Below are 27,835 nucleotides of genomic sequence, written 5' to 3' on the forward strand. Positions count from 1 at the left end.
ACAAGGTGGTGTGGTCTGCAATGGAGTGCTTATAAAGACTTGTCGCTCAAATACTGTCTACGATGATGATGTATGTAGACGCTCACAGGGAAAAAGAGACCTTTCACAGAAACCTGTTATACAAGGGTTACTGTACTCGGTGCTCTTGCACCTGCCTCCAAGCTTTCTTTTTTCCCCCCCCCCCTTAATTTCTTTGCTAAATTGCTGATCGTCAGTTTGTTCTTAATTTGTTTAGTTTAATTAATGAAACGCCTTAAAATCCACATCCTATTGCTTTATTTCTATAGTAAGAGACATTCTGCAAGTGTCTGTAACAAATGTGAACGTTTTTAAACAGCTCCAATATCCTTTTACGAAAACTTTAACTGTTAGTCTATGGGTCTGGTAGCTTCTATAACCGGAAATTCCAGATTGTGGCGAGTAGTGAGCAAGTCTGCACACAATCCTTCTGGAGGAAACTTGTGGTTTCTCATTCTGACATCTTAAAAACGTCGACATTTCATGGCGTATCACTCCAAAGGGTCATGAAACAAGGATATTTAAAGTGCTTGATAAAAGTTTGAACATATCCTGAGTTATACGAACGTAAATTTATTCGAGGGTGTGGGTGAAATTGTTTTCAAATCCTAAATCTTATGTACTGACAGAGAAACAAATAAAATAATTTTACTTGAGAACTGGATGATACAGTTCCGAAATTTATTCCTCTCGGAGGGCCTCGGGATTTACTATATTTTTATATATGTAAAAAGAAAATAAGTGGATGATTCTAAATTATTGTCGGGATTTCCATGGCCTATAATTTTCAAAATGGAAATTAAAAAATGAAACTGCTTATGGAATGTGAAAGTGTAGCTCAAAGAGTTTCATAACCTATGGAAACAATAATGCATATTGGTAAACAACTTAATCATGCCGCCTTTCGTGGCATGTAAGGTTTGAAAATTATAGACCACGGAAACCCCGACAATAATTTAGAATCACTGTATTATGGACGCTCCTTAATTCGAAAAGGATAATGAAAATGGTTATTGAATTTCTTGATGTGTTAGGATAAGCATTAAACAGAATCTTAGCTCAATTTTCAGCTTGTTTTCGTGGACTTCTCAAATTCATATCTTTATGAAAATGGAGTACTTCGATGCCTTGTCTCTGAAGTTGCTAATGGCTATGCGCTGAAGCTAGACACGTGTAATTTGCCAAGGTGAACTTTAATAAATATATCTCTGTCTTTCCTTACAACAGCAACACGGCTAGGTTGCAGATTGTTAACACTCTGAAGCATGAAGTTCATCCAAACAATCTTAAAAAATTAGCTTCCTGCATTACACAGAGCACATTCTTTCTCCGTCACAGAGGCCAATTGGTTAATTTTGCTTAACTAATTAAACACTAGGCCATGAAGGAGTATGAGAGAGTGGATATACGAGTAGATCCACATTTTTGTTGACCTCGGCACTAGTTGGAGGTGAGAGATCAGCTTCACGACCCGGCCGCTTTACCCCCGGTACCCATTGGATAGGGGGTTGGGTGGACCCCATAGCCAGTCTGGACGACATGGCGAAGAGAAAATTCTTGACCCTACCGGGACTCGAGCTCCGACCCCTCTGTCATCCAGCCTGTAGCAAGTCGCTATACCGACTGCTCTACCCCGGCTCCAGATTAGAGGGCAGAGAGTAGGTATTCTTATGAATACGAGAGATTTTTTCCTTGGCACTACAGCCCCAGTGCGCCTAGGCCTACCTCCATGAACTTCTCCGTTCACTTCGGTTTTTATAGATCTTAGACATTCGGTAGGACTCCTTGGGCGGGTGATCAGCTCGTCGCAAGGCCTCTACCTGTACACAGACACAGAAAAACGCACACACACAAACTAAACATCCATGCCCTAAGTAGGATTCGAACCCACGATCCCGGTTTCCAAGCGAGCGAAGACAGTAAATGCCTTAGACCGCTCGGCTACCGTGACCGGCACCAGAGATTAATGAAGTGAATCGATTTCTTCTGTAGATGAAATGTACAGTCACCATTTCTACATAAAGCGCTCTTAGTTTTATTTTAATTCATATGACTAAAGCCGAGTCGGCTAGAATGTTTTAAAAGATTTTATCAGTATCTTTGGGCCAAAAGACACCGAAACAGTCTGCATTCCTGCTTCATCTACCTATAGGACATTTATGCACATTCTTACCGGTGAACACATGTACGGATACCACACATTTTTAAGTTCTAAACATCAAGAAGAGACTTGGAAGTTTAAAGATCACTGGAATGCGGTCTTTTATTTAGAACTTTAGGCATTAAGCATGTAGTTTATTCGATGTTGCAACAGATATTGTCACCAGTGAGCAGCGGGCCTGCTATTGAAGAGGCTGAAATAACTGAGTCCTAAAGATATGCAGCTGCACTAAGTGTGCTTATAAGTATTTTTCAGAATGCTGTCTTCCGGAATGTGGCGCCATGTAGATCTTGTGTGAACCGACGTTCCTCCGAAACTTCGGTTTACACAAGATCTACACGACATGACATCCCAGAAGACGGCATTCTTCGTAGTCAACGCCGTGAAAACCTCAAATCTTAAATATTTTTCAGGCGACGTACCCTTCGTCTGAGAGTGAAATTTCACGCACCCCATGGTCTCAGAATGAAATTTCATATACCTACTGTCTCAGTATAAGAATTCACGTTAGTGAATGCTGCTTTGTTGTTACTGTATCTCAAACTAGTGTTATTATGCATTACAACCACAATACAGTACAGAGGTTTTCATTTTAAACAACCTTTATTTGTTCCACGTACAAAAGAAAACTTGTACAGCGGAAAATTTTCGAGAACTCTAGGCCATATTGACCTATTTTTTTAGACAATGGATGATGTACAGGCTGATTCTAAATTATTTCCGGCGTTTCCGTTTAGAGGCCACGAAAACCACGGCAATAATTTAGAATCAGCCTGTATATCTCATGCAACTCCTTAGAAAGCCTCACGTACACCGGATCAAAACCACAGCTTTACGATTATCTTATGCAATTTGTTCAAGATCAGGAATGAAGCAAAAGAAAGGGAAGAAAATTAAAGGCATAATGTGAATCAGAGAAGTAGAGAAATAATGAAAAGGAAGAGAGCACTTAAGAGTAAATGAAGTAAAGAAGGAATAAATATAAGGAAAGGCAGAAAGAAAGAATAGAGACGTGAGGGAAGGAAAAACAAAGCTTACATTACCTATGACGCAAGTTTCATACAACTTTCAACACATTCGTACACAGCCGTGGTCAGTTCGGAGGGGGTGTAGGTCTGCCTAGCAACAAACATGAAGACCTTGGGTGCTTTGCACGAGAAACATGAATCTGGGTACTGTTCTATATTAAATGGGTTTGGTGTTCTTGAGGACACACCCTACTTTGTCTGTTGGAGCTATTTCAGGCAGTTTGCTAATCTACATATGGCATTCATGAGGACAGGCAAAGGTCCCTGTTGTTTGTTACACGGGGAACGATTCATGGCATTTGCTACAAGTATTGTTCTTTAACAGAACTGCAGAACTCAAGGACAGATTGACTTTTACGCCTGTGGGGGTATGTCAGTGATTCACGGCCATAACTGGGACAAATCTAGATAAAAGTTTATTTAACGACATTCTGAAAACGGAATGAAGTAAAAAAGAGACATCTGTAGGGCATACTCGTATGTCTCAGAGCTTTCTTGAAGAAACTGAGGAATTCCACGAGAAGTCTCAGTAGAAACGGTCAGGCTCCGGCTCGACAAACGAACCCGGATCACCAGAACGTGATTAATTAAGTCTAACCACTCAACCTTGCCGTTCATTCTGGAACGAATTAGTTGAACACTCCAATGGAATATCAATTCCTCTGACTTATTTAGGACTATGAACATTGGTAAAGCAAGAGTTTGGAAGGAGGTTTTCATTTCTTAATTGAAAATACCTACCTACCACTGGGTGCTACAGCCCTGGGTGAAACTTGGCCTCCTCTATAACCAGTCTCCACAACCAATGAGTGCTGCCATAGGAATGGACCCAAGCATGGTGACCCGAGGTTGGTTGTTAGGTTTCTGAACAAAATTCTTTTTACAGGATGAGGTTGTTAGCCTCATGCCCAACCCCCAACCTGGAGGACCAGGTTACCTCTCTTAGTCTGGACTCTACCCTTTGACATTTCCGGCATGGGTGACCCTACCGGTAGTTAAACTACCGCCGGAATAGCTCTCCAGGTCACAGAGTCACGCAAGCCCCATCACCACGACAAGGTGGAGACACCTTTCTGGGGGTTTAGTTGAAAATAATACCTGGGATTTTTCTGTAGAAATGTGTTAAGGAACGGAAGTCTTAATTAGGGTAACCGAGAACCTGGCCAAAATGTAAACCGATTATCTATACATCCACTATTCACGGCGAAATGCTTAATTAGCGAAGCAAGGAGAAAACTTCACCTTACCTACCACATAGAGGTTTATATTCTTATCGCTACAACCATCTTTTCTTTTTGGTTGTAATTCCTGTAGTGTCCTCGCCGGAAGCACTAAATGATGTGACGAGATTTCGCCTTAGAATTGGAACTCTTTATTCAATTTTGATACGTGTTACATGCTAATTGTTCAAACATTATGGAAAATGAAAGCAGATCGAATCCCAGTCCCTCCGTCCGACCGTCCGAAACGTTCCTTTCTCCTTCACTAAACTTACTCATGGAGCCCTTCTGGAGGAGCCGCCAATTCTGCAGCTATTCAAGAATTTTCCAGCATTTTATGGAACCCGAAGGTTCACTACCGTGTTCACAAGAGCCCTCCACTGGTCCCTATCCTGAACCAGGTCAATTCAATCAATACCATCCCATCCTATTTCTCTAAGATCAATTTTAATATTGTCCACCCACCTACGCCTTGGTCTTCCCAGTGGTCTCCTTCCTTCTGTCTTTCCCAATAATATCCTAGATGCATTCGTCTCTCCCATTTGTGCTACATGCCCTGCCCACATCATCCTCCTTGACTTGATCATTCTAATTATACTTGGAGAAGAGTACAGGTTATGAAGCTCCTTATTATGCAGTTTCCTCCAAACTCCTGTCACTTCATCTCTCTTCGGTCCAAATATTCCCTTAACACCCTGTTCTCAAACACTCTCAGTCTATGTCCCTCCCTTAAAGTCGGAGACCAAGTTTCACACCCATACAGAACCAAAGGCAAAATTATAGTTTTGTATATTCTAATTTTCGTGTTTTTGGACAACAAACGAGAAGACAAAAGGTTCTGGACTGAATGGTAGCAAGCATTACCTGAGTTCAATCTCCTCTTAATTTCCTCCTGAATCAGATTTCGATCTTTTATCGTTGTTCCCAAATATCTTAATTGTGTCACATTTCTCCTGCACTAAAAAATGACAAATTACTGAAATTCTACATCCCAATCTCTAGTCTGTTAATGTATTTCAGTATCTTAAGATTCGAGGTTATCACGACGGTGACTATAAAGAATACCGTCTTCTGGGATGTGGCGCCATATAGATGTGTGAAATAATGTTTCGGAGGAACATATCGCCTCCATCTTCAAGGCTAGAAAAATCCGCGAGGGAGAAATCAGCGTGAGCAGATGGCTGCAGCTCGCGGATTTTTCTACCCTGACGATGGAGGCGATATGTTCCTCCGAAATGTCTATTCACAAAAGATCTACACGGCGCCACATCCCAGAATGTCTGTCAGTCATGAGATAACTCTCCATAATTCAGTAATATAATACGCATTCTATGACAAAAAAATCGGTGTGCCGTAAACTGCTTTATATTCTTTTTTTCTTTCTAGACGGAAGATTTTGTAACTTCGCAGTAGTGGCAAGTCTTTCACGTATATGGTCTGTATAAGCACTAGGTCTCTATCTCTTAGTCAAACAGGGCTAGTGATAGCACACAGACTGTGTGCATAATGTGGGAACTATGCTCGTGTCTTATGCGTGCATTCAAGTCTCCCACGCTTCGGGAAGATCTGATGTAAATATTTCAAGATCTTAAGTAGTTCTGACACGGTTTCAATCGCCTGGGAAACTGCAGTGCTAGCACGCTGGCTATAGAAGGTGTCTCAAGAAGAATTACTGAACATCGGGACAAAGAATCTCAAAAACAAAGATGAATCTTTACTTCGAGAAGATTATCAAAATCACAGTTACCTTTGAAGCACAATAGATCACTATGGTCGCGGTGCAAGGGCCAAGAAGGCCCACCTCTCATACATTCATTCATTAATACCTTTAACTTCAGGCCGCGCCATAGTTCAAGCGGTTAGTCGCTGGCTTCCCACCGCGGCGGCCCGGGTTCGATCCCGGGTCTGGTAAAGTGGGATTTGTGGTGGACAAAGTGCGCTTGGGTAGGTTTTCTCCGAGTACTTCGGTTTCTACTGCCAATCTTCATTCCACCAGTTGTTCCACAATCACCCTCACCTATCATATGGGGCTGGTACAATAGGCCAGAAGTGGCCGCAGTACAAGGGACTTAGTCCCACCCCACTAGAAATAAAAAGGAATACCTTTGACTTCAACGAGCTTAACATTCGTTGCGTCCCCACTGATGTAAACCATCTCTCGTACAAGAATGTTACGTGAGAGGTCATCTTTAGTGTTTCGTCCAAAGTTGGAACCAGGTCTAAATTTGTTCCGACGGCTTTTCTAGCCGAAATGACAATTGTATTTGTTTCCCTTCGTCTCACACTTTTGCTGTGATCTTTAATTAAGTGTGGAACTGCTGTGGAATATAAAGAAGTGTATCGTTGGTCCTGATCATGTGACTTTCGTCTCCAAATTTTAAAGCCCGTTGTCTTCATATTTTCTGCAACTGAATCGAACTACTCATAAGAAGGTCTGCCTACTCGTCGAGTGCCCTCTGATTTACGTAGCGTTAACTTCCTGCAAGGGTTCTGCCCCTGCATTCTAAGGAGTTATCCCAGCCATTTCAACCGCCCTACTTTGATCACTGCTGGATTCTTTAAACGGTGCTATCCATTGTCATTAGGGTACCTATTCCGCTTAGATGAAACTATGTTCTTGATCACCATAGTAAGTCAATATTATATTTGCATGTGTATTGGTGTGCGTGACTCATAAGACGGGATTCGAATTGGATCATTCAATTTATTGCACCTCACACATTAACAAATCTAGACTACAAGCAATACAGCGTTTTCGCTATTGTACACGCTTTCCATTTCACTGTTGCGCAAGCACTAACGTTCTCCGTCTTCACTAGCCTTATTCTGGCAACGGATTTATTATAGTCTCACTGTCACTTAAATTCACACATGGAGTCTTCTTGTGGCAGTCTAAGTCCTTTTTGCCCTTATTGTACAGCTGCCAATCCTGGAAACTCGACTCAATTCAATTCCAAGTTCATATCTTGGCAAGTCGGCGTCCCGAAGCTCGATTCTTCACTCTCAACTACTGTTCTATGTTCCTACTACTTCGTCGTGTCAAGTCAAAGTCAAAGTCACATTGCGACTGACGGTCAGTCAGTCAGTCAGTCAGTAAATCTTGGTGTCGAGCCCCATTTGGAGATCATGACCAGATATTAATTATTACCGTTTCACAGTTACGATATTGTTTCTGTGGGGCGCCCTCTCTAACGAGAGGACGGGCCTGTCTTTTGTATATGGTGCTGGCCCTCGTCAGCGCAGTCTTTCTCGGGTCCGAGCCTTCTGCCATACCTTTTTGTACTTACCTGCTAGTGCCGGTTGCCTGTATTGTTGATGAGGCGTGTCTACCGTGCCATTGCTTAGCAGTGGGTATATATACATCACATTATACATTGTATGGTCAAGATACTGCATGTAGGGAGGGGACAGGAAGAGGCTGCCTTCTGCCATACCTTTTTGTACTTGCCTGCTAGTGCCGTTATTAAGAGCTGTTGTCTGACTAATCACTGAGTGAGAATGGAAGCTTCTGCGCATCCAGGATGCGCAGAAGCACATAGACAGCCTCTACCCACCCTGCTTATATGAACTTTTCTTTACTTTGGCTACGGTACCTACTCTGTTTAAAGTTGTATTTTGTATCGTTAGAAGACTTTTTTTTTTTTTGGAAGGAGGTCAATGAGAAGTTGTTTGCCACCAGATTCTCAGCATCTGAGCATCTGCGAATATTAGTATTTTCAATACTTCAAATGTAGATTTAGGTGGCGGATTATACTTGGAATCCCAGAGCTGTGGGTTTGCCTACTACGGATCTAGATATTCAAGTAATGTCACCGCAGCTTTACTTTTACTGCAGATAATAGAGACTTGATGTTATAAAAGGAAGAGGGTATCCGCTAATTGTAAGGAAGTCATGAATGGAAATGAAAGCTATTAAGACTCAACACGATATACAATCTAATGAGGGAACATTGTGGAGTTATGGAATTAAAATTTCAATTATGGTATTTATAAAATTCCACTCTCCTTTTCAAGACTCGAATTGAGTGAACCTATCACAGCATGAAGAAATATTTCACACAAAAGTTATGTAATGAAACATAACATACCTCTGATTTCTTTAGTCTGATTAAAGTTTGTAGTTTCTTGAAAGCGATTTGCACAACTGAGGAGGCACTTGGGCGTGACAACATTTTCTACTGCCCGCCAACGCTTGGACCAATTCTGTGCAAATCGTTGCCAAGGTTATATGATTTTATTGCTTTTTGTCTCGTGCCAGTTGGTTCTGTTCAGTTGTTATTATTACAGTTACTGCCAGACTTAGCTTAAGAAAGGGTTTACGACTTTAGATATGGAAAGTGTGCTTGCTCTAACAGGATATTTGCTGCTTTCATGCACTTAAATGAAACGAAATAAAAATGATGATGCTGTTTTCTCCTTCCCACAACGCCTAGACAGGCTCTGGAGCCCACCCAGCCTCCTGTGTAATGGGCACAGGACGCTATTTTTCTGGGGTAAAGCGACAGAGTCGTCAAGCTGACCACTCACCTCCAACTACTGCCGAGGTTAAGAATTACGGAGCTGTACCTCTACTACGCAATGCATCCTAATGGTGTGGTGTTTAATTAATTAAGCCCAGGGATAACTTTACCTTTATTCTGCTTATCCCATAGGCTCCAACTCTTCGAAATTCCGTCGCTTGGGGCCCCTGGCCCCTATATTTAGAGGTCAGTGTTACATATTTCGGAGCGCAGCGAAATTATAATTTAACGCAGAAAGATACTCAGTGTTCACGTTCTTCTGGTTTCATATTCTCTTCCGCTGCTAGACCATAGAGAAACTGCAAGGACTTGTGATTAAGTTCAAATGTTCAGGGCCTGAGCAAGCCCACTAGCCCCGTTTTAAGATTAATGTAGGCCTAATGAGAATGTTAAAATAATGTTACATGTTCATGTGACGCAGTTCTTTCTTCACTGAACTTCGCGGTGCAATGATTAGCACTCCTTATTCGTATCTGAAAGGCCGTGATTTCGATTCCTAGCTGGATTCAGGCAAGTTCTTCTAAGATTTTCCACGGTTACACTCATTTACTACAGCAAAATATCTTAATATTAACTTGAAGGGAATGCAAGGGCTTCCTTCTGCGTACTTTCCAATTCCTCAGTCACAACTGTCCTACCATTCGACCATAAGTATACACAATGTATACTGTGGAGAAGTCTCCTTAAATACACAAACACACATAACTAACTTTAAAAATAGTAAGCAGTGCGACAGCGACAGCAGCAGCAGTAGGAGAATATCCTTTAAAAAAATCGGCAATAGAAAGTGCTTATTACATTCGACCTCAAAGTGGATACACTGTTGAAGAACAGCTTGAATCTTAAGGATAAATGCATGAAGAGTAAGGGGGAGAGGGGTGAGCATTCATAAGACTGTTACTTTATATGGAACAGCAGAAAAACTGTACAGTAGGAATGAAAATTAAAAGGCAAACGTATTTAAAGAAAAAAAGGGAATTAGGATCGGAAGAATAAGGCAAAGAAAGACGTGATATGGCGAAATAATGACGCGATTAGTGTGAAAGAATAAAAACAAAAGGAAATAGAAGGATCACACGAGCAGGTGAGACTAAAGGACAGTATCACTCACTCATGGAGCTGAGCCCTTCCTGACAAACCGCAACCACTGCAATTTGGCTTGTTTCCTTTCGTTTAATAGTTTTGAGCATTCTTCGTCGAAACATGACTTAAGCTTCTTCAGTTCATGATAACCTAGACTCTTTTTGGCAGAAATGTTTATATTCTCTCTAATAGTTTCCCAAGCTTTATTAACATCCACCTCAGTGTCTACGTTTTCCAAAGCTGCGAACCTACTTGAGATTTTATCACGATACTGTTCTTTACCTTCTACCTCGTTTAATTTCCTAAGATTGAACCTTTCCATATGAACTCTGTCGTTTCTTTACTCACTGCCAGTCTCTCCCTAAATTTGCCACACCAAGATAGCGGTCAGTATCACAATCTGCTGCCCTGAATGATCGGACATCAAGAATATTTTAATGCCGTCTCCTATCTATCAAAATATGGCCCAATTTGGTTGTGCTTCTTTCCATCTGGAGATGTCCAAGTAAATTTATTAACATTACATCGTTCTTTTTGACAATCAGATTTTTGGATGTGGCAAAGTTTGTTACTCTAACTCCATTATCATTACTAATTTCGTGTGAACTCTCATTCCCAATTTTTCTTTTTCCTTGGCACTACAGCCCCAGTGGGCCTAGGCCTACCTCCATGAACTTCTCCGTTCACTTCGGTTTTTCTAGATCTTACACGTTCGGTAGGACTCCTTGGGCGGGTGATCAGCTCGTCGCAAGGCTTCTACCTGTACACAAACACAGAAAAACGCGCGCACACAAACTAAACATCCTTGTCCTGAGAGGGATTCGAACCTACGATCCCGGTTTCCAAGCGAGCGAAGACAGTACTTGCCTTAGACCGCTCGGCTACCGTGACCGGCCTCATTCCCAATTATGGGCATAAAAATAAAAACAAAGAAAGAAAATGTAATAGATATAATTTATGGAAAATCAATATAAAAATAGGAGTCACAATTTTATTCAGAATTTGCGTACACGAACCCTAAACGCGTCTCTTGGATCATAATAATGAGTGGAGAGCAGAGCAGCTGGGTACACAGAAACAGGTCTCACTATTCGTGACACTTAAATTACAATTTCTATGATATTTTACATCGTGTGTGGGATTAACTTGTTTAAGGCGCAACAATAATCACATCTGACAATATACTTAAGTGCCTGAAAACGTGACGAGACCCGGAGAGTCGATTCCATGTCAGGGCCTTGAGACAGAGAACAGAATAGAAAAGATACATTTATATGAGGTTGAATTGTTTCTTCATAAAGAAAATTCTGTCACATCTCACACTGGACTATTTTATACTTTATTTATGTTTTCTCGCAGGCTTTCATTTCTAGTTCCATGCGTAGACTGTGGTGAATAACCCTGCATTGCGGAGTATTTTATCGAAGCTCTTCCGCCTCCATCGTATTCCCTTCAGTACTCATACAAGTTCGAAATCCTTGCACGTCGACTTCTACTGGGGAGACCTAGTCTAGACTATGAAACCAGTTATCTTGACAGAGGTTTCTAGCGGTGTTACTCAGTCTCTTTAAGCAGGTTCTAGAATATAACCTTCAAATAGTTCACAATCATTTATTTCTGCACTCCTCTAAATTCATTTTTCACAGTGATTTTCTCGTTTTATGTAACACGTTATATGATCTATGCTATTCGATAATCTAAATAAATAACGGGACAATGAAAGCAACATCGACATCTAAGTAGCCTACTGAGTGTCGAGTTGTTAGCGCTTCTTACTCGGAATTCCCGAACATGAGTTTCCTCAGTGATGGTTTTCGTGTTTGTCTGGATTAAGCTATCCCTGTAACATGACATGAAGGCCTATAGGATTGTGAGACGTCGAGGTTCCCATATTTTCTCTAGACAATCGGATCACAGATGGCGGTAAGGTTGTCAGCCTCATGCGCCGGCCGCCTTTTACCCCCAGGAAGATTCCCGGTACTCATTTCTGTTAGAGGCTGAGTCGGCTCCAGAGACATAGTGCGGCTGGAAGGATTAAATCAATTAAAAAGTCCAGTAACCTCATCGGGAATGGGATCCTCGACCTTCCGGTTTATAGCATAGCTTCTCAACCAACTACGCTGCCATTTTTAGTGGGATATCTATTCAAAATAATCCATGACGGTTTCTTTCCATGTTATTCCAAGTTTATTTTCAACAACAAACCTATCAGTATCCATTTTATGACCAAAGTTGTGTATTTATTTATGCTTGACTCCTTTATCGACGTTTTCAAATGCCAAGACTATATAGGGTTCAATGATAGGATGATTAGGGAACAATTAATAGGAGAGGATGTGGAAGACGGATCTCGTAGCATAATCTGAGTATTTTCTCGACATTTCCACGGATTGACTGAAGAGAAACACAAACAATCATGAGTCAAGGTAGCCCATCTTCGTACCGAGATTCGAACGAGGAACCTTACGAACGTGAATGGGGAATGACAATCACTCCACTGGTACGTTCGATAACGCCAATATGATAGACTGTACCGAGAAAACAAAAACAGCTCTATTCGTCCTTCGGGTAAATATAGTTGCCAGTCTCTGTAAGTCTTGAAGCCTGCCGCTTGAAAAAAGAAATGCTGCTTGAAGAACCTTGTCTAACCGATACATCCGGTGTACAGACATTCAACTTTCACTTCCCAGAAGACCACAGGCCGCCTGAAAGACAGCACAGCCGTTGAGAGCTATCAAGTGACACACTGTATAACTTCTCCATTGTTACACTCTCGGAAGTGGGTCACATTTGGCACCACAACTATCAGTGCCCCTGTTTCTTTCCTTTCATCTTCTCCATTGTGTGTAGTGAGCGGCACTTCGCAGGTAGCGTGTCGGCTGATGCACGCGCATGTTTCCGGAGCAGAATTTCCTGTCTTAATTAATCAAGCACCACGAAATGAACAAGTATTTAGAGAGGGGGAGGGGGTATAGTTCCAAGCATATTCAACCACGGCGCTAGATGCAGCTGGTTGGTCAAATTTACCCCCCGGAAAAGTCTGGACCGTACACATTGGACAGGATGTTTGCTAAGCCGTGTACTCATAGTCGGTCTGGAAGTGGTTGTAAAGTTGTTCACGTGCTGAACAACTATGCCATGAAGGCGTATGGGGGAGTGGATGTATAGATCCATATTTTCTTGACCTCGGCACTAGTTGCAGATGAGTGGTCAGCTTCACACACCGGCCGCTTTGCCCCCGGTACCCATTGTATAGGAGGACAACGTGGAGAAGAGAAATTTCTTGACCCTACCGGGACTCGAAATCAAACCCTTCGGTCGTCCAGCCCGTAGCCAGTCGCTATACCGACTGCGCTATCCCGACTCCTCCTGGAAGTGGTAGTAGCGAGAAAAATTCTGTTCCCACCCCGATTTCCCGCTCTGAACAACCGGAGAATTGGGTCATCCTGCACATCGCCTGTTTGCTATACTGCATGAGTTACGTTGTTACTAGAGAATCGAAGTGTTTCAGTGTAAAGTTGGTGACATTAGTGTTACGAACAACTGTTCGCAGTAATATTCGTCCACCCGTTGTCTTACATAGCGATGGAAGCACCCATGACGACACAATGAAGTGAACTTTTAAGGTGGTACCGTCCCTAACATCACTTCATACAGGGCCGTACAATTTTTAACATGAAGCTTTTGTTAATTATTCTTTCAATTTCTTTTTGTTTGCAAAATGTACGACAAAAAGGGCTGCTGCGAGATATCTATATTTGGCTACCTCGCTACCTAAGGAACTAAATCACGAAATAATTCTGTGACACCGTATCTACTTTACACAATTTAATTTCTCTATCCAGAATATAAAATTCCCTTTTTAGACTATTTTCCTTCCTTAGGGAAGAAGGGGAGGTGTATATGAGCACCGTGCTGTTTGTGTGTGTCTATTTATATGTTCCAGCATTTAAATCTCTTTGTCTAGCTGAAAGATATTTCACGAAATTGGTTATAAATTTTGCGCCACTGGAGACCACCCAAACACCATACTTCATAGTTTCCTACAATCGGTAAGAGTCACGTGGTAGACGCGCGAAGTGAGAGAGACACAAAGCTACTTAATATAGGATCTGATGGCCGTGCCATAGCTCAAGCGGTTAGTCGCTGGGTTCCCACCTCGGCGGCCCGGGTTCGATCCCGGGGTCTGGTCAAGTGGGATTTGTGGTGGACAAAGTGGCGCTGGGGCATGTTTTCTCCGAGTACTTCGGTCTCCCCTGCCAATCTTCATTCCACAAATTGCTCCACAATCACCCTCACCTATCATCTGGGGCTGGTACAGTAGGCCAGAAGTGGCCGCAGTACAAGGGACTTAGTCCCACCCCAATAGCAATAATAAAAGAATAATAATATAGGATCTTGGCATATTGCATAGTATTAAATCTTCCGGTGGCCCTGCGAATTTTCTTTTTAAATTTTGGTATCATGGAAATAATTAATGAAGCACTGGAGTTATATGTGATACTTGGTATGGAAGTGTATCATTAATATTCATTTATTCATCAGTGGCTCCACAGCCGTTTGTTGGACTCTAGCCGCTTTTTAAATTTCGTAATCCTATACACAGTCGTTAGAACTCCTTGAACGGGGGATCAGCCCGTCGCAAGGCCGTTACCTACACACAGAATAAACTCACACAGACATCCATGCCCAGAGTGGGATTCGAACCCACGACATGAGTGTTTCAACGGCGAAGACAGTTCATGCCTCAGCCCGCGCGTACATTCTGATAGGAGGATCATTAACACCTCTACATATGTGTACAATGCATGCCATACAGTTTGTAATTCAGCCATTACAAACATGGCAACGGAGCGAATATTGGAGGTTATATCCGATAAATTTAGCATAGACAGAATTTGTAGTTGGTGTTAAGTGATAACTTCTACATAAAAGTATAATAACAATAATAATAATAAATTTGTAATAAAGGAATTATATGCGAAATAAAAGTAGGGTGTGTTGTTTCTCCTGGATTTATCTGGCTCGGGATAGAAATCAGTGGTGAGCGCTTGTGAACACGTTATTGATGCTTCGTGTTCCATAAAAGGAGGATAAATTCTGACCACCTGAAAGACCTCTAGTTTCGTAAGAAGCATTATTCTCCGTGGAGTCAGTTACATGTGATTCTTAGAGGAACTGGTGAAAACTGCATAATGAGGAGTTTCATAACTTCTACTCTTCTCCAAGTATAATTAAAATGATCAAGTCAGGGAGGATAAGGTGGGCAGGGCATGTAGCACGAATGGGGGAGAAGAGGAATGTATATAGGATATTGGTGGGAAAGCCAGAAGGAAAGATACCACTGGGAAGACCAAGACGTAGGGGGGTGGACAATATTAAAATGGATCTAAGAGAGACAGGATGGGATGGGATGGATTGGATTGATCTGGCTCAGGATAGGGACCAGTGGAGGGCTCTTGTGAACACGGTAATGAACCTTCGGGTTGCATAAAATGCTGGGAAATTCTTGAATAGCTACAGATTTGGCTTCTCCTCAAGAAGGGCCCAGCTCCTTAAGTAAGTATGAGAAACTTGTATCTGTTTCAGCCAGCGGACAGTTCAAGAGACAAAAGGATGGGATGTGTTCGAAGATCCCCCGCCCAAGACGGACAGCGGTTCCATGGCCAACCAAAAATGCCTGGAGATCACCGTCAAGATGCTCAAAGTGGCTGCTTATCTCTTCACATTCGTCATCGTCCTAGGCTCCGGGGTCATTGCTAAGGGAACGACGCTCTTCATGACGTCACAGCTTCGCAAGGACCGGATCATCCCATATTGTAACCGCGATATCGGTATGTCCAAAACTGAACTCAGGGTCTGAGATCGAACTTTATCTTTATCTCGTATATGGCCTAAGAAATTAAACATTTCGCAACCTCGCGGAGCGCCTACAATTCGTTCAGTCTGCCCAACCCTCTGTAATCTAAAACATTTCGAAGACAGATAAACCGATTGTAATTAAATATGATATCGTAGCATTTTATTAAAAGTGCCCATTTTTATTTATATCGGAGAGAGTTACCGAATGTTGTATGTAAAGACCTACATGCGAGTCGACATATCTCGAACAAAACTCATCGAGTATTTACCGGAGCAAAAGGGTTCAGAACCAAAATTCCTATAAAGAATGAAACTATTTTCTGTTCAGTATATTTAAACAAAAGTTGGCAGCTCCCAGAATTGCCTGTATTTCCGAACTTATGTACTAAGAGTAAATAACTAATTTTCCAAACGCGCGCGAAGATTGTCGAAGTATCTTATTTATTTACAATTGCATGAGATCGGCCCTGACGTATTTATTGTGTAGAAAGTGGAAAGTGTAATTTAAAATTAATTTATCATTAATTTGGCTTGAGATAATTAGTCTTGTCCTATTTAAACACAGCATCAAAAGTTAATATTCATGAGTTTAAATTCTAGAAGCAATAAATAGGCGATCATGCCGAATTGTTACAATTCGTCCCCATTTTATGTTTCGTTGCTTCTCAAAACCAGAAGCACAGACAATTGTGCTGTAGGGCTAATAAAGTGTCCCAAATACCATCATGAGGTTCTTGAATGTTTGTGCAGGTCGGGAGAAGCAGTTTATCACACAGCTGCCAGAGGTGGAGCGAATCGCTTGGGTGTGGTGCTTGCTGATAGCATACTTGGTGCCAGAGCTGGGGACACTCATACGTTCCCTGAGGATCTGCTTCTTCAAATCCTGCACTAAGCCCAACGCCAAGGAATTCTTCGCCGTGTTCTTCAGCGAGACACTGCACACCGTGGGTATCGCTATTCTCGTTTTCATCATATTACCAGACCTCGATGTCGTCAAGGGTGCCATGCTTACGAACTGCGTCTGTTTCGTGCCAGGACTTCTCGGTACGTTAGAAACCACACGACCTCAAAATGGGTGAAATATTAACACACTCTTCCACATTGCTTCAACAAACAAACAAACAAGAACTCCGTGGTTTTAGTCCGCAAGCTAATTATACCTACCGAATGACCGCCTCTTGTCGGCGAAGTATGTACCAACTTTTAACGGATAGAGGTATCGTGTGGTCAGAGCAACGGATATCAACGGCCGTTAATTTCTGTTTCCTAGACCGGACTTCCACAGTGTTCATATGAAATAATTATCAGTTTCAAAGGAAATATTGCGGCCATACATTTTGTATAGTAGCTTTGAAATGGACGAGAAATTTTACAAATGGGAGAGGCCACGCTCAAGAAACGGGCATAAATTAAAGAATATTGAAAGGAACAGAACATATGAATGTAGTCTGGATTAATCTGATTCGAATAATAAACCTTCAGGTTTCATAAAAAGAGGATATCTCTTAAGCATGTGGCTTCCTAATGAGAACTCTGCTCTAGAGGATCAGTCTAGCATTCTCTTGTGATGGACACAGTAATAGACCTCACAGAATAGCTACGTAAACCATCATATCGCTATAAGGTGACTCCTACTTGCTGTGTGTCTATATTTCTATACTATAAGTTTGAAGTAGGTACTAGGAAATTTTGAATGCGATCCAAAGTGACCTTCAGCTATCAATAATACAACACCATGCCATAATTTTATTTCTCTCCCTTAAGCACTGTATGAACAAATCTTTCGAAGGAAACTGAGGCTTTAGCCCCCTTCTAGTATACATATTTTATCTTTTCACTTACTGTCACTACTGTCCAGTTATTTGTTGGCTTCCCACCGCGGCGGCCCGGGTTCGATCCCGGGTCTGATCAAGTGGGATTTGTGGTGGACAAAGTGGCGCTGGGGCAGGTTTTCTCCGAGTACTTCGGTTTCCACTGCCAATCTTCATTTCACCAATTGCTCCACAGTCACCCTCACCTATCATCTGGGACTGGTACAATAGGCCAGAAGTGGCAGCAGTACAAGTACCCCACTAACAATAAAAAAAATACTCATGGAGCTAAGCCCTTATTGAGGAGTCGCCAATTCTGCAGCTACTGAAGAACTTCCCAGCATTTTATGGAACCCGAATGTTCATTACCGTGTTCATAAGAGCCCTCCACTGGTCCCTATCCTGAACCAGATCAGTCTAATCCATACCATCCCATCCTATCTCTCTAAGATCCCTTTTAATATTGTCCACCCACCTACGTCTTGGTCTTCCCAGTGGTCTCCTTCCTTCTGGCTTTCCCACCAATATCCTATATGAATTCCTCTTCTCCCCATTCGTGTTACATGCCCTGGCCTCTCATCCTCCTTGACTTGATCATTTTAACTATACTTGGAGAAGAGTACAAGCTATGAAGCTCCTCATTAAGCAGTTTTCTCCAACCTCCTGTCACTTCATCTCTCTTCGGTGTTTTCCTCTTTGCTTCCACTAAAATAATCTTCCATTCATTAGACGCGTTATCACTGTTACTTTTTACTTTACATTCGCATGAACAGACAAATGACACGACGAAACAATTGTCCGTTTAATTCAGGCGAACCCGGGAATCAGATCAGTCAATAGAACAGAAGGTTTGTTTACGAGTACAGTGACTTGTCTGTGCCGGCAACTTCCTAAGCAAATGTCTGTGTATTTAAGGAATGCTGACAAGAAGCCGTGAGGAATCTAAGAGATTCATAAAAGTGATCGTGGATCTGGCGGCCCTAGCGGCCCAAGCTACAGGCTTCGTGGTGTGGCCACTGCTCGACAGCCACGAGAAACCAGAGCTCTGGCTTATCCCGCTCTCTGTCGTCCTCATATCCTGTGGCTGGTGGGAGAACTACGTCAACATCCCGAAGGATTCACACACAAGTAAGCTCCACAGGTTTCCATACCAGGCCACTACCCCCAGCGATTTAAGGGCACAAATTCCAGATGGACAAATCTGTATCCTGTCTGTTCTTGGTTGATATCATGTACGTATATGCAACTAACAGAAGTGATCATTGGTTATTTTCCGCTGGTTTGTCTCATACGTGTAATTCTTACAATGTCACCCACGTAACTACCTAGTATTAATAGTGTTTATTCTTACACTCTGCATGTTTCGACCCTATATTTGGATTGTTCTTAGATTGGTACACTTCAACATCAATTACCTAAATTATCACTCCATGCATTGTAATGTAAAATGGGTCTCTTATTTGTAAGTATTATCGGACTGGATATTAATCATAAGGTTAAGTAGTAAAAATGTGCACGTACACATGTGAGAATATGCAGCAATAAAACTATAGCCTTTCTTTTTCTGCAATGTAATTGCTTTACTTTTCAGTGTTACAAAAAATGGCGGCTAGAACTGTAAAGAAAGACTAAAACACTCATACTGAGAAATTAAAGTTTGTTAGGTTTGAGGTTTTCACGGCGGTGACTATGAAGGATGCCGTCTTCTGGGATGTGGCGCCGTGTAGATATTGTATTAACTGACGTTCCTCCACCGGAACACAATATCTACACGGCGCCACATCACAGAAGACGACTTTCTTCAAGTTAAAATTTTTTCCTGTAATTAAAAAAAGATAGATTGGGAATGAAAATTAGAATCTCGCCAGAAACCATATACTGCAATACTTGTCCATCGCTTTAACAGCGTGGCTCCTGTATGTACTGGTAACAGTGCAGAGTAAATTTCATACTTTTCAGGATTCTTTTATTATTTCCACGGTAGGAAATAGAAAGGTACGTAAACCAACAGAAAGTTACGTTTGACTACCACAAAACTCCTTTGGAATTCCAATCTGTGTTCAATATTGCGTAATTATGAGTCTTCATCAATTTTCATTCCACATAAATGTACTAATTATTATATCGTAAACAAACATGAAATAAAATTTGAGGTTTTCATACAGGTGAGATTATGTTCTTCTGGAATCCGACGACGTTTAACTTCGTAGATGATGGTCGACGTTTCGGAAGGTCATGCCGCTTCCATCTTCTATCCTGGAGATAGAGGCAGCAGATTCCTTGAAATATTAGTACCTATCTACCAAATTAAACGACATCACATTCCAGAAGACTACAACCTCAACACTGATCGCCTTGGGAACATCAGTAGTTTCGTATTATTTGTATTGTACAGTGTTCAGAAGGACACAATAAAGGTTACGATCCTGATATGTGACACCGTGTACTTTTGTATACTGTTACCAACACTTCGAAATATCCTGCTGTCTACAGAAGAGGATATTTTAATTTGAAGGAGAAAGCTCTAGATCGCATCAAGTGGAGGAACTGTTTTGGAAGAGACTGTGGACCTGTCGTCTTGACAGATTACTGATGAATGAATGAAAGATACATCTTCAGGGTAGTTTATAGGTACCTGGATCTTCTGTAACAATGGTAACCGTCTGCAACACTATACGTTATCATAACCTAGAAGACAACACTCTTAAATTGCAACCAAAGATTTCATCTCTATAGAATAAAGCACTTCTATTTCAGCGATCCATGAACCATAAACCACATTGCGTCACGTGTGTGTTGTTACAGAACACATGAGGAACATGCGGAAGTTTATGCAGAGGCTGAGAGACACTCGCTATTTCACGTACATCTTTATCTCCCTGTGGAAGATCCTCTGTTTCTTCTGTTGCCTGCTTCTCATCCTCTTCCTGAAAGGAGAGAGCGTCCCTAATTTCTTTCTCCTCTTCAAAGACGCATTTTCTGCCAGACAAATTGTAGTCACGGAGGTAAGCAAGTCAAATTAATCAGTGTTATTATTCTGCTATTCAAAGTAATTGTTTCTGAACACGGGGGAAATTTAATGAAGAACGTATTTCTTGTGTTCATCTTGTAACATCTGAGGGTGTGTTTTACACAAGTATCAATTATTTCGCAGGTCACGGTAGCCGAGCGGTCTAAGGCATGCACTCTCTTCGCTCGCTCGGAAGCCGGGATCGTGGGTTCGAATCCCACTCAGGGCATGGATGTTTGTGTGCGTTTTTCTGTGTTTGTCTACAGGTAGAGGCCTTGCGACGAGCTGATCACTCGCCCAAGGAGTCCTACCGAATGTGTAAGATCTAGTAAACCGAAGTGAAACGGAGAGTTTCATGGAGGTAGGCCTAGGCCCAAATTGGGGCTGTAGCGCCACAGAAAAAAAAAAAATTATTTCACCATAGACGTCCAACAAAACAAAAAATAAAGCCCAAACCCACAAGTCAAGTATTTATCCACGTAGTCACTAAGTCGATTGAAGCGTCTGACCCAGCGATATAGAAACTATTTCATTCAAATTATCGCTCAGTGTTTGCTCCCGTCTGCACACCCAGCCTGTCCCCTCGTCGTCGAGGACTTCTCTTCACAATTGTTGCGTGGTTCAGGAACTGTCAACAAAATTATAATAGATAGCTGGGAAAGTTTTCTGCATCCACACATTCGGCCCAGATCTTGCGCGTAGTGAGTTTTACTTCTGTGGTTCACTGAAGAAGCATTTCAAAGGAAAAGAACTTCTAACATGATGATAAGTTTTAAAGCGGAGGTGAGCCGGTGGATACAAACACACGGCCCTTATTGTGCGTATTTGTACGATGTGCAAGAAATGAATGCATGTAGGTTTGGTTATGTCTGTCTCTTCGGATGTCACAGCTCGGTAACAGCCGCTTGGACTTTACTAGAATTTGGTACGGATATTTTGCCACTGGAGACTATTCCAAATTTCTAATTCCTAATTTTCCATAATCAGTAATGCCAACATGACACGCACGAACTTTTAAGGTTGCAGCGACCCTAACATCACTTCATACAGGGCCCTAAAATTTTGTACAGTAACATTTATTTAAATATATGCAGCTTTTGTTACGTAATCTTTCTTTTTTATTTTTGTAAAATGTAAGACAAAGATGGCTTCTGCGAGATATCTATTTTATACTTCCGGGATTACAGCGACAACTAACGACCAGTGGAGTTAGGAGACGTGTAGTCTGGTATGAATACTCATGCCTACAAACTCTCTATTAAAATTTAATTCCTCAGTCAACAGTTGGAAACATGGCGAGATGGCGAATCTATGGTGTTATAGCTGCAACAGTTAGGAGGATACAAAATGCCAAGTTATAAAGAGCTCATGCACAAAATCTCTGTGTATTCTCATACTGATTACATGTTCCCAACCACGTTTCTTCTCTGCAGGAATCGAAGAAGTGGTGGTCGCTGGGACAGATGTCTCAGTTGACTTGGTCACTGCGTGGAACTACGAGTATAAGGGTTTGGCGGTAATTCCTTGTTTCTGCCATCTCTGTCGAAGCAATAAACATAAAACACACTCACGGACGATACTTGTATAGCAGTCTACGCAATACACATCAACCTCTCAATACATAGCGTCATTTTTACCCTTTATTGCTCAGATCAAGTCGACGCTCACAGGAGCAACCCTGCCGGACATATCGGACGTCACACCAACAGGAGACACTGTGGACATCGACGCTTGGTACAACACTGCCATCTATGTGCTGATCATCCAAATAGCAGCAGCTTATCTTTGCTACATCTTCGGTATGCCGGCTAGATATAGTCATTGTTGGATATGAGGTTCTCATGAGGCTCACTGCTGGGTAGTTCAGAGACAGCCCAACGTTTCGGAGGAACATATCGCGTCCATCTTCAGAGTCGAAGAGTAAGCCAAGTAAGAAACTCAGCTTGGCGCCTAATTCTGCTGATTTCTTGCCTGGCTTACTCTTCATAGTCACTGCTGCTCAGTCGGTACATAGCACAGATGCAATAACTGATCGGTCTCATTGATGTTATTAAAAATAAGCTTCAGCACAACCCCAGTTTCTTTGGATACGAGTTTAAATGAGTTGTAGAGCCATTCTGGATGTGGTGATGATTAAAACAATTTAACTTCTGTGCCAGAGAATGAAATCCCTGTTGTCCAGACAGTGACCACGCGCTTTGTTGAGCTCATTAACAGTATTAATATTAATAACAACTGTAACACTGCTTAATTCAACTCCGTGCCGGGAAGATGTATAAGACATTAGAGGCTACGAACATTAATAACCTCACTACTAGACAAAGGTGAGTGATCAGTTTCACGCCTGAGGGAAGAGCCTCCAGTACACACCAGACAGGAGGCTCGGTGAACCCCAGAGCTGGTCCTGAACTCCCGACTACTTGGCTTCGAGCCAATAGGCAGTAGCTATATTAATTAAGTTATCCCGGCTCCTAATAATAATTAAATTAATTTATTATAATGTATACATACACTCCTCCATACGCCTTCATGGCGTACTGCTAAATTAGTTAAACACAGGGACAGCTTCACCTTTACCTGACCTATTAGAGTGTTTGCCAACAGCAGTGGCCTCTCACAGGCAAACAGTAAAATACACAATAAAGACACATAAATACAAAATAAAATAAAAAAAGTATAATATTAATAATAATTAATCAAATGTTGTCAGAGATGAAAATTGTGTACTTCTTTTGGCTTATTTTGGACCTCANCCTTTCAAGTCTATATGAAAATTGTGGTTTAGGTATTTTTCTCAAATAAATTTTCAACTTTCAGGAATATGGAATATAACAACGTTGTTTTCTAAATATACTAATTTAATTTTTTTTCCACTGTTTCCTCAAAATTCAAGTGATCTGTCTTTTCTTTATCCTACAGGTAAATTTGCCTGCAAGATCCTGATCCAAGGTTTCAGCTACGCATTCCCTGTCAATCTCACAATTCCTGTTGCCATTTCCTTACTGATCGCTGCCTGCGGTTTGAGGAACGGTGACCCTTGCTTCTTTCATAATGTGATTCCCGACTACTTGTTCTTCGAGTCGCCACCCGTCTACTTCCTCAACGACTTTATCACTAGACAGGTCAGTTTGTATCGCATTTGACTACCCAATTCCATTTTTGGCGAACCTGTAGTTTATGAAACTTCATCTTAATGCTAGACTTTGAAATCACATCATTCAAAGATTAAAAAATTGTAGTCATATTAACTTACACGTCGACAACAATGACAACAGTTTTAAAAATTTAAATAAGAAATTGTAAGAAATGTTTTAAATTTAGAGAGAGTAACTGATGTACCAGCCGGTCACGGTAGCCGAGCGGTCTAAGGCATGCACTGTCTTCGCTCGCTTGGAAGCCGGGGTCATGGGTTTGAATCCCATTCAGTTCATGGATGTTTAGTGTTTGTGTACAGGTAGAGGCCTTGCGACGAGCTGATCACCCGCCCAAGGAGTCCTACCGAATGTCTTAAGATCTTGTAAACCGAAGTGAAACGGAGAGTTTCATGGAGGTAGGCCAAGGCTCAAATTGAGGCTGTAACGCCAAAGGAAGAAAACTGATTGATATACCATATATTTAGCAAAGTGGAAAGAGTTTTCTGTGAAGTAGGAATCGAACCTTTAAATGCAAGATCTGAAGCTTCCATGGAGGTTAAATTTGAGGAAATTATGTCTGATTGTCAGCCATACAAATTGGTAAGAAATGGCCGATGCTTCAAAGACCATCTCTGTCCCCCATAAGCAGGAATTCATCACATCAGAATCCTGATCATGGGGACAGGAATGGTGCCTGAAAGGCTAGTTATTTTTAATCAGCTGACTCGACTGTCAGCCCGAGGGGAAAATTCACTGATTATTAAGTAATATTTAGACAAGTTTTAGTTTTAAAATTTTACATTCCAGTGCTCAAGTTGTTTAAAGTGGTTTGCAGTAAGCTGACATATAGGACTATCAACAGAAAATAGCGAAGACTATAAAATTCGGTTTTATAAAACATGTGAATCATTTAAAACAAGCCTAGACCTGCTGTTAACTCGTCTTACAAGGGCAGAATAAAAGCAAAACGTTTAAGGTCATTACCGTTGGGTCGTAACTGTAGAAAAGAGTGATGTTCGGCCCATCCTATGTGTCGTTACCATGACAACTATTGCAGACGTAACAATGTGGATGTTGCAGCAAGCGTGGGTGTGGCTTCTATGGCTCCTGTCCCAGACATGGATAACGCTACACATCTGGACTCCGAAAGCCGAGCGCCTGGCGACCACGGAAAGGCTGTTCGTCCTGCCCATGTACGACTCGCTTCTCATCGACCAGTCACTCGGACTTAACCGGCGCTGCGACGACGAGGCGGATGTTAAGACAGAGGTACTCGGTTCCGATCTCTACGTATATTTTTATTTTCTGATAGTTCTCCACTGATATAACAATTGTCCGTTTTAATTCTGTTTCTCCATTTCCGTCAATGCCCCTACCTTCCTTCTTTCCCTCATTTCTTCTTTCTTTCTACCATCCTTTGTTCTTTTATTCTTCATCTTCTCTTCCTCTTTCTTCGCAGGAATTGGAGATATTTCTAATTTAATTTCGATATTTAGAATCATTCATCTCATTATCTTAAGTTCCTTCTTTCCATATTTTCTAGTTTTCTTTTCTGGGGGTCTACTGTACTGCTTTTGTATTCTGTTTGTTCAACAGACGGTGATTCTTTTCAAATCTTATCGTAGAAAATTTATTATAGAACAACGCCTACGCTAAGTTAACATAAAATTTACTTCATTTCTTCCTCTCTGAAGTACTCGTAAGAAACCTATTCCAAACATAACATCAGTCTTATATAATGGATCTTTATAGCCCACGGTAGGAATTACTTGGATGGAGAATGAGCTCATTACAAAGTATTTACCTTATAAAGCATCGTTTTACAACACACACAAACCCGCAAAACACTCATTCTCAGATCGAAATCTCAACCTTTTTTTTATTGCTAGTGGGGTGGGACTAAATCCCTTGTACTGCAGCCACTTCTAGCCTATTGTACCAGCCCCAGATGATAGGTGAGGGTGAATGTGGAGCAATTGGTAGAATGAAGATTGGCAGGGGAAACCGAAGTACTCGGATAAAACCTGCCCCAACATCACTTTGTCCACCACAAATCCCACTTGGCCATACCCGGGATCGAATCCGGTCCGCCGCGGTGGGAAGCCAGCAACTAACCGCTCGAGCTATGGCGCGGCCAGTCTCAACTTTAGTATCTACCATTCGCTCGTCCTAAGACAGTAAAAAGTTTATAATCCATTACCGCTGAAATCAGTGAATTTCTCCTTATGCAGCAGGCTTCCCTCAAAGTATGAATGTGCGTATATTTTTGTCCACATATAATTAAAAATTTAAACATTATACCGAGGCCACAGAAAGAAGTCCAAAGTATCTTCCTCCAGCTTACTTTCCTTTCTATCTTCTAGCCATTCTGTTCATTTGAATATTAAACAGTAATAACCACGTGATAACACCCGCAAGAAACAAGTTCTTGGGGCTATTTGACATATGCCACATGGGCTTGAGAGGAACACAGCTGTTGAGATAAAAGGTGCAGCTTCAAACGCCCCAACCCTTACCACCCACGGCAATTCTTTCTGTGTTGTTCTTTTTATTAGACAATATTAAGAACTGATTTTGTATCGCAGGAACTCGCCGACATCGGTAACGAACACGATGACGACTATGAAAGTATTTCGGGCCACTCCACCACAAACGCGGCGCCCAAAAACCTGGTCAAGTCTTCAGATCATATAACGAGGATCTACGCATGCGCAACCATGTGGCATGAGACCCGCGAAGAAATGATGGAGATGTTAAAATCCATCTTGCGCATGGACGAGGACCAATCCGCGCGCAGAGTGGCTCAGAAGTACCTGCGCGTGGTGGACCCGGACTATTATGAGTTCGAGAGTGAGTATATCACCTTCAGCTTCAGCTTTCCTCATTTTCGTCGTCATCATTATCATCATCTTCATGTTCTTANAGACCGTCTCTGTGGTCTAGTGGTCAGAGTTCCTGGCTAAAAATCCGGAGGCCTCGGGTTCGATTCCCGGCGCTACCAGATTTTCTGAGAAGTAGCAGGTCTGGAACGGGCTCCACTCTGCCTCGTGAGGATAAGTGAGGAGCTATTGCAAGGAAATAGCGGTTCCGGTCTAGAGAACCCAGATTAACGGCCGTGGGGATCCGTTGCGCTGACTACGTGACACCCGCAAAAGTTGTCACTAAATTCGGCGAAAAGCAGCGGTCGCTCGGTCGGTATAGTTCGCTTGCGGACTACAGGCCACGGACTTTGTTTTGTTTGTTTGTTATTGATGATCTATTTTCACTGCAAATCTGCTATTTATACCTTCACTGAGCCCCCTAAATTCATTGTATCCTGACACTAACGGTCAAGTTATTTACGCCTCCTCTCTCTTTCCCTTACCAGCTTTCTTTCTGTTTCTCGTCTTTATATTTCTCTTTTCCCTTCATGTTTTCTTATTTACTTTCCTTCCATTTCTATGCTCTTTCTTTCATACTATTAAATGCAAATTACACATGGCGTTTTAGTGCACGAAACGAAACCAATTTAATTATACTACGATCTACAGGGATATACAGAGCAAAATGTTTACAAACATGAAAAGCAATAGTTCAATGTGTTTTTATTCAACGTCGCATCTGTATGGTATTAACCTGGCAACAGTAGCCTTTCAGCTTTAACGAATGAGGACAGAATGTCAAGAAATGTGGAAAACTAACAACAAGAATATTATTTTCCACCATTTTCTCCTTAGCCCATATTTTCTTCGACGACGCCTTCGAGATCAGTGATGAGAACGACGACGACAGTGTGGTGAACCGGTTCGTGAAGCTGCTGGTGGCCACTATAGACGAGGCAGCGTCCCTCGTACACGAGACAGAGATCCACGTAAAGCCGCCCAAGAAGTACCCGACTCCTTACGGGGGACGCCTCGTGTGGACCCTGCCCGGCAAGACGAAAATGATCGCACACCTCAAGGACAAGAGCAAGATCCGGCACAGGAAAAGATGGAGCCAGGTCAGCTTC

The 27,835-nt window shown here is 41.9% G+C and overlaps 1 protein-coding gene across 1 annotated transcript in view; it reads left to right on the forward strand.

Annotated features, from left to right (window-relative positions):
- LOC111862175 (chitin synthase chs-2) overlaps positions 1-27,835 on the forward strand; it is a 121,904-nt gene that overhangs the window by 58,787 nt on the left and 35,282 nt on the right. The window contains exons 3-11 of the mRNA XM_023847359.2: positions 15,620-15,864; positions 16,643-16,936; positions 18,619-18,831; positions 20,509-20,708; positions 22,365-22,512; positions 23,633-23,835; positions 24,928-25,116; positions 26,433-26,697; positions 27,564-27,826. Coding sequence (XP_023703127.1) covers positions 15,620-15,864; positions 16,643-16,936; positions 18,619-18,831; positions 20,509-20,708; positions 22,365-22,512; positions 23,633-23,835; positions 24,928-25,116; positions 26,433-26,697; positions 27,564-27,826 — 2,020 coding nt within the window. The remainder of the gene's footprint in view (positions 1-15,619; positions 15,865-16,642; positions 16,937-18,618; positions 18,832-20,508; positions 20,709-22,364; positions 22,513-23,632; positions 23,836-24,927; positions 25,117-26,432; positions 26,698-27,563; positions 27,827-27,835) is intronic.

The sequence above is a fragment of the Cryptotermes secundus genome, unplaced genomic scaffold, assembly GCF_002891405.2.
Source record: "Cryptotermes secundus unplaced genomic scaffold, Csec_1.0 scaffold1186, whole genome shotgun sequence".
In the NCBI taxonomy this organism is placed as follows: Eukaryota; Metazoa; Arthropoda; class Insecta; order Blattodea; family Kalotermitidae; genus Cryptotermes; species Cryptotermes secundus.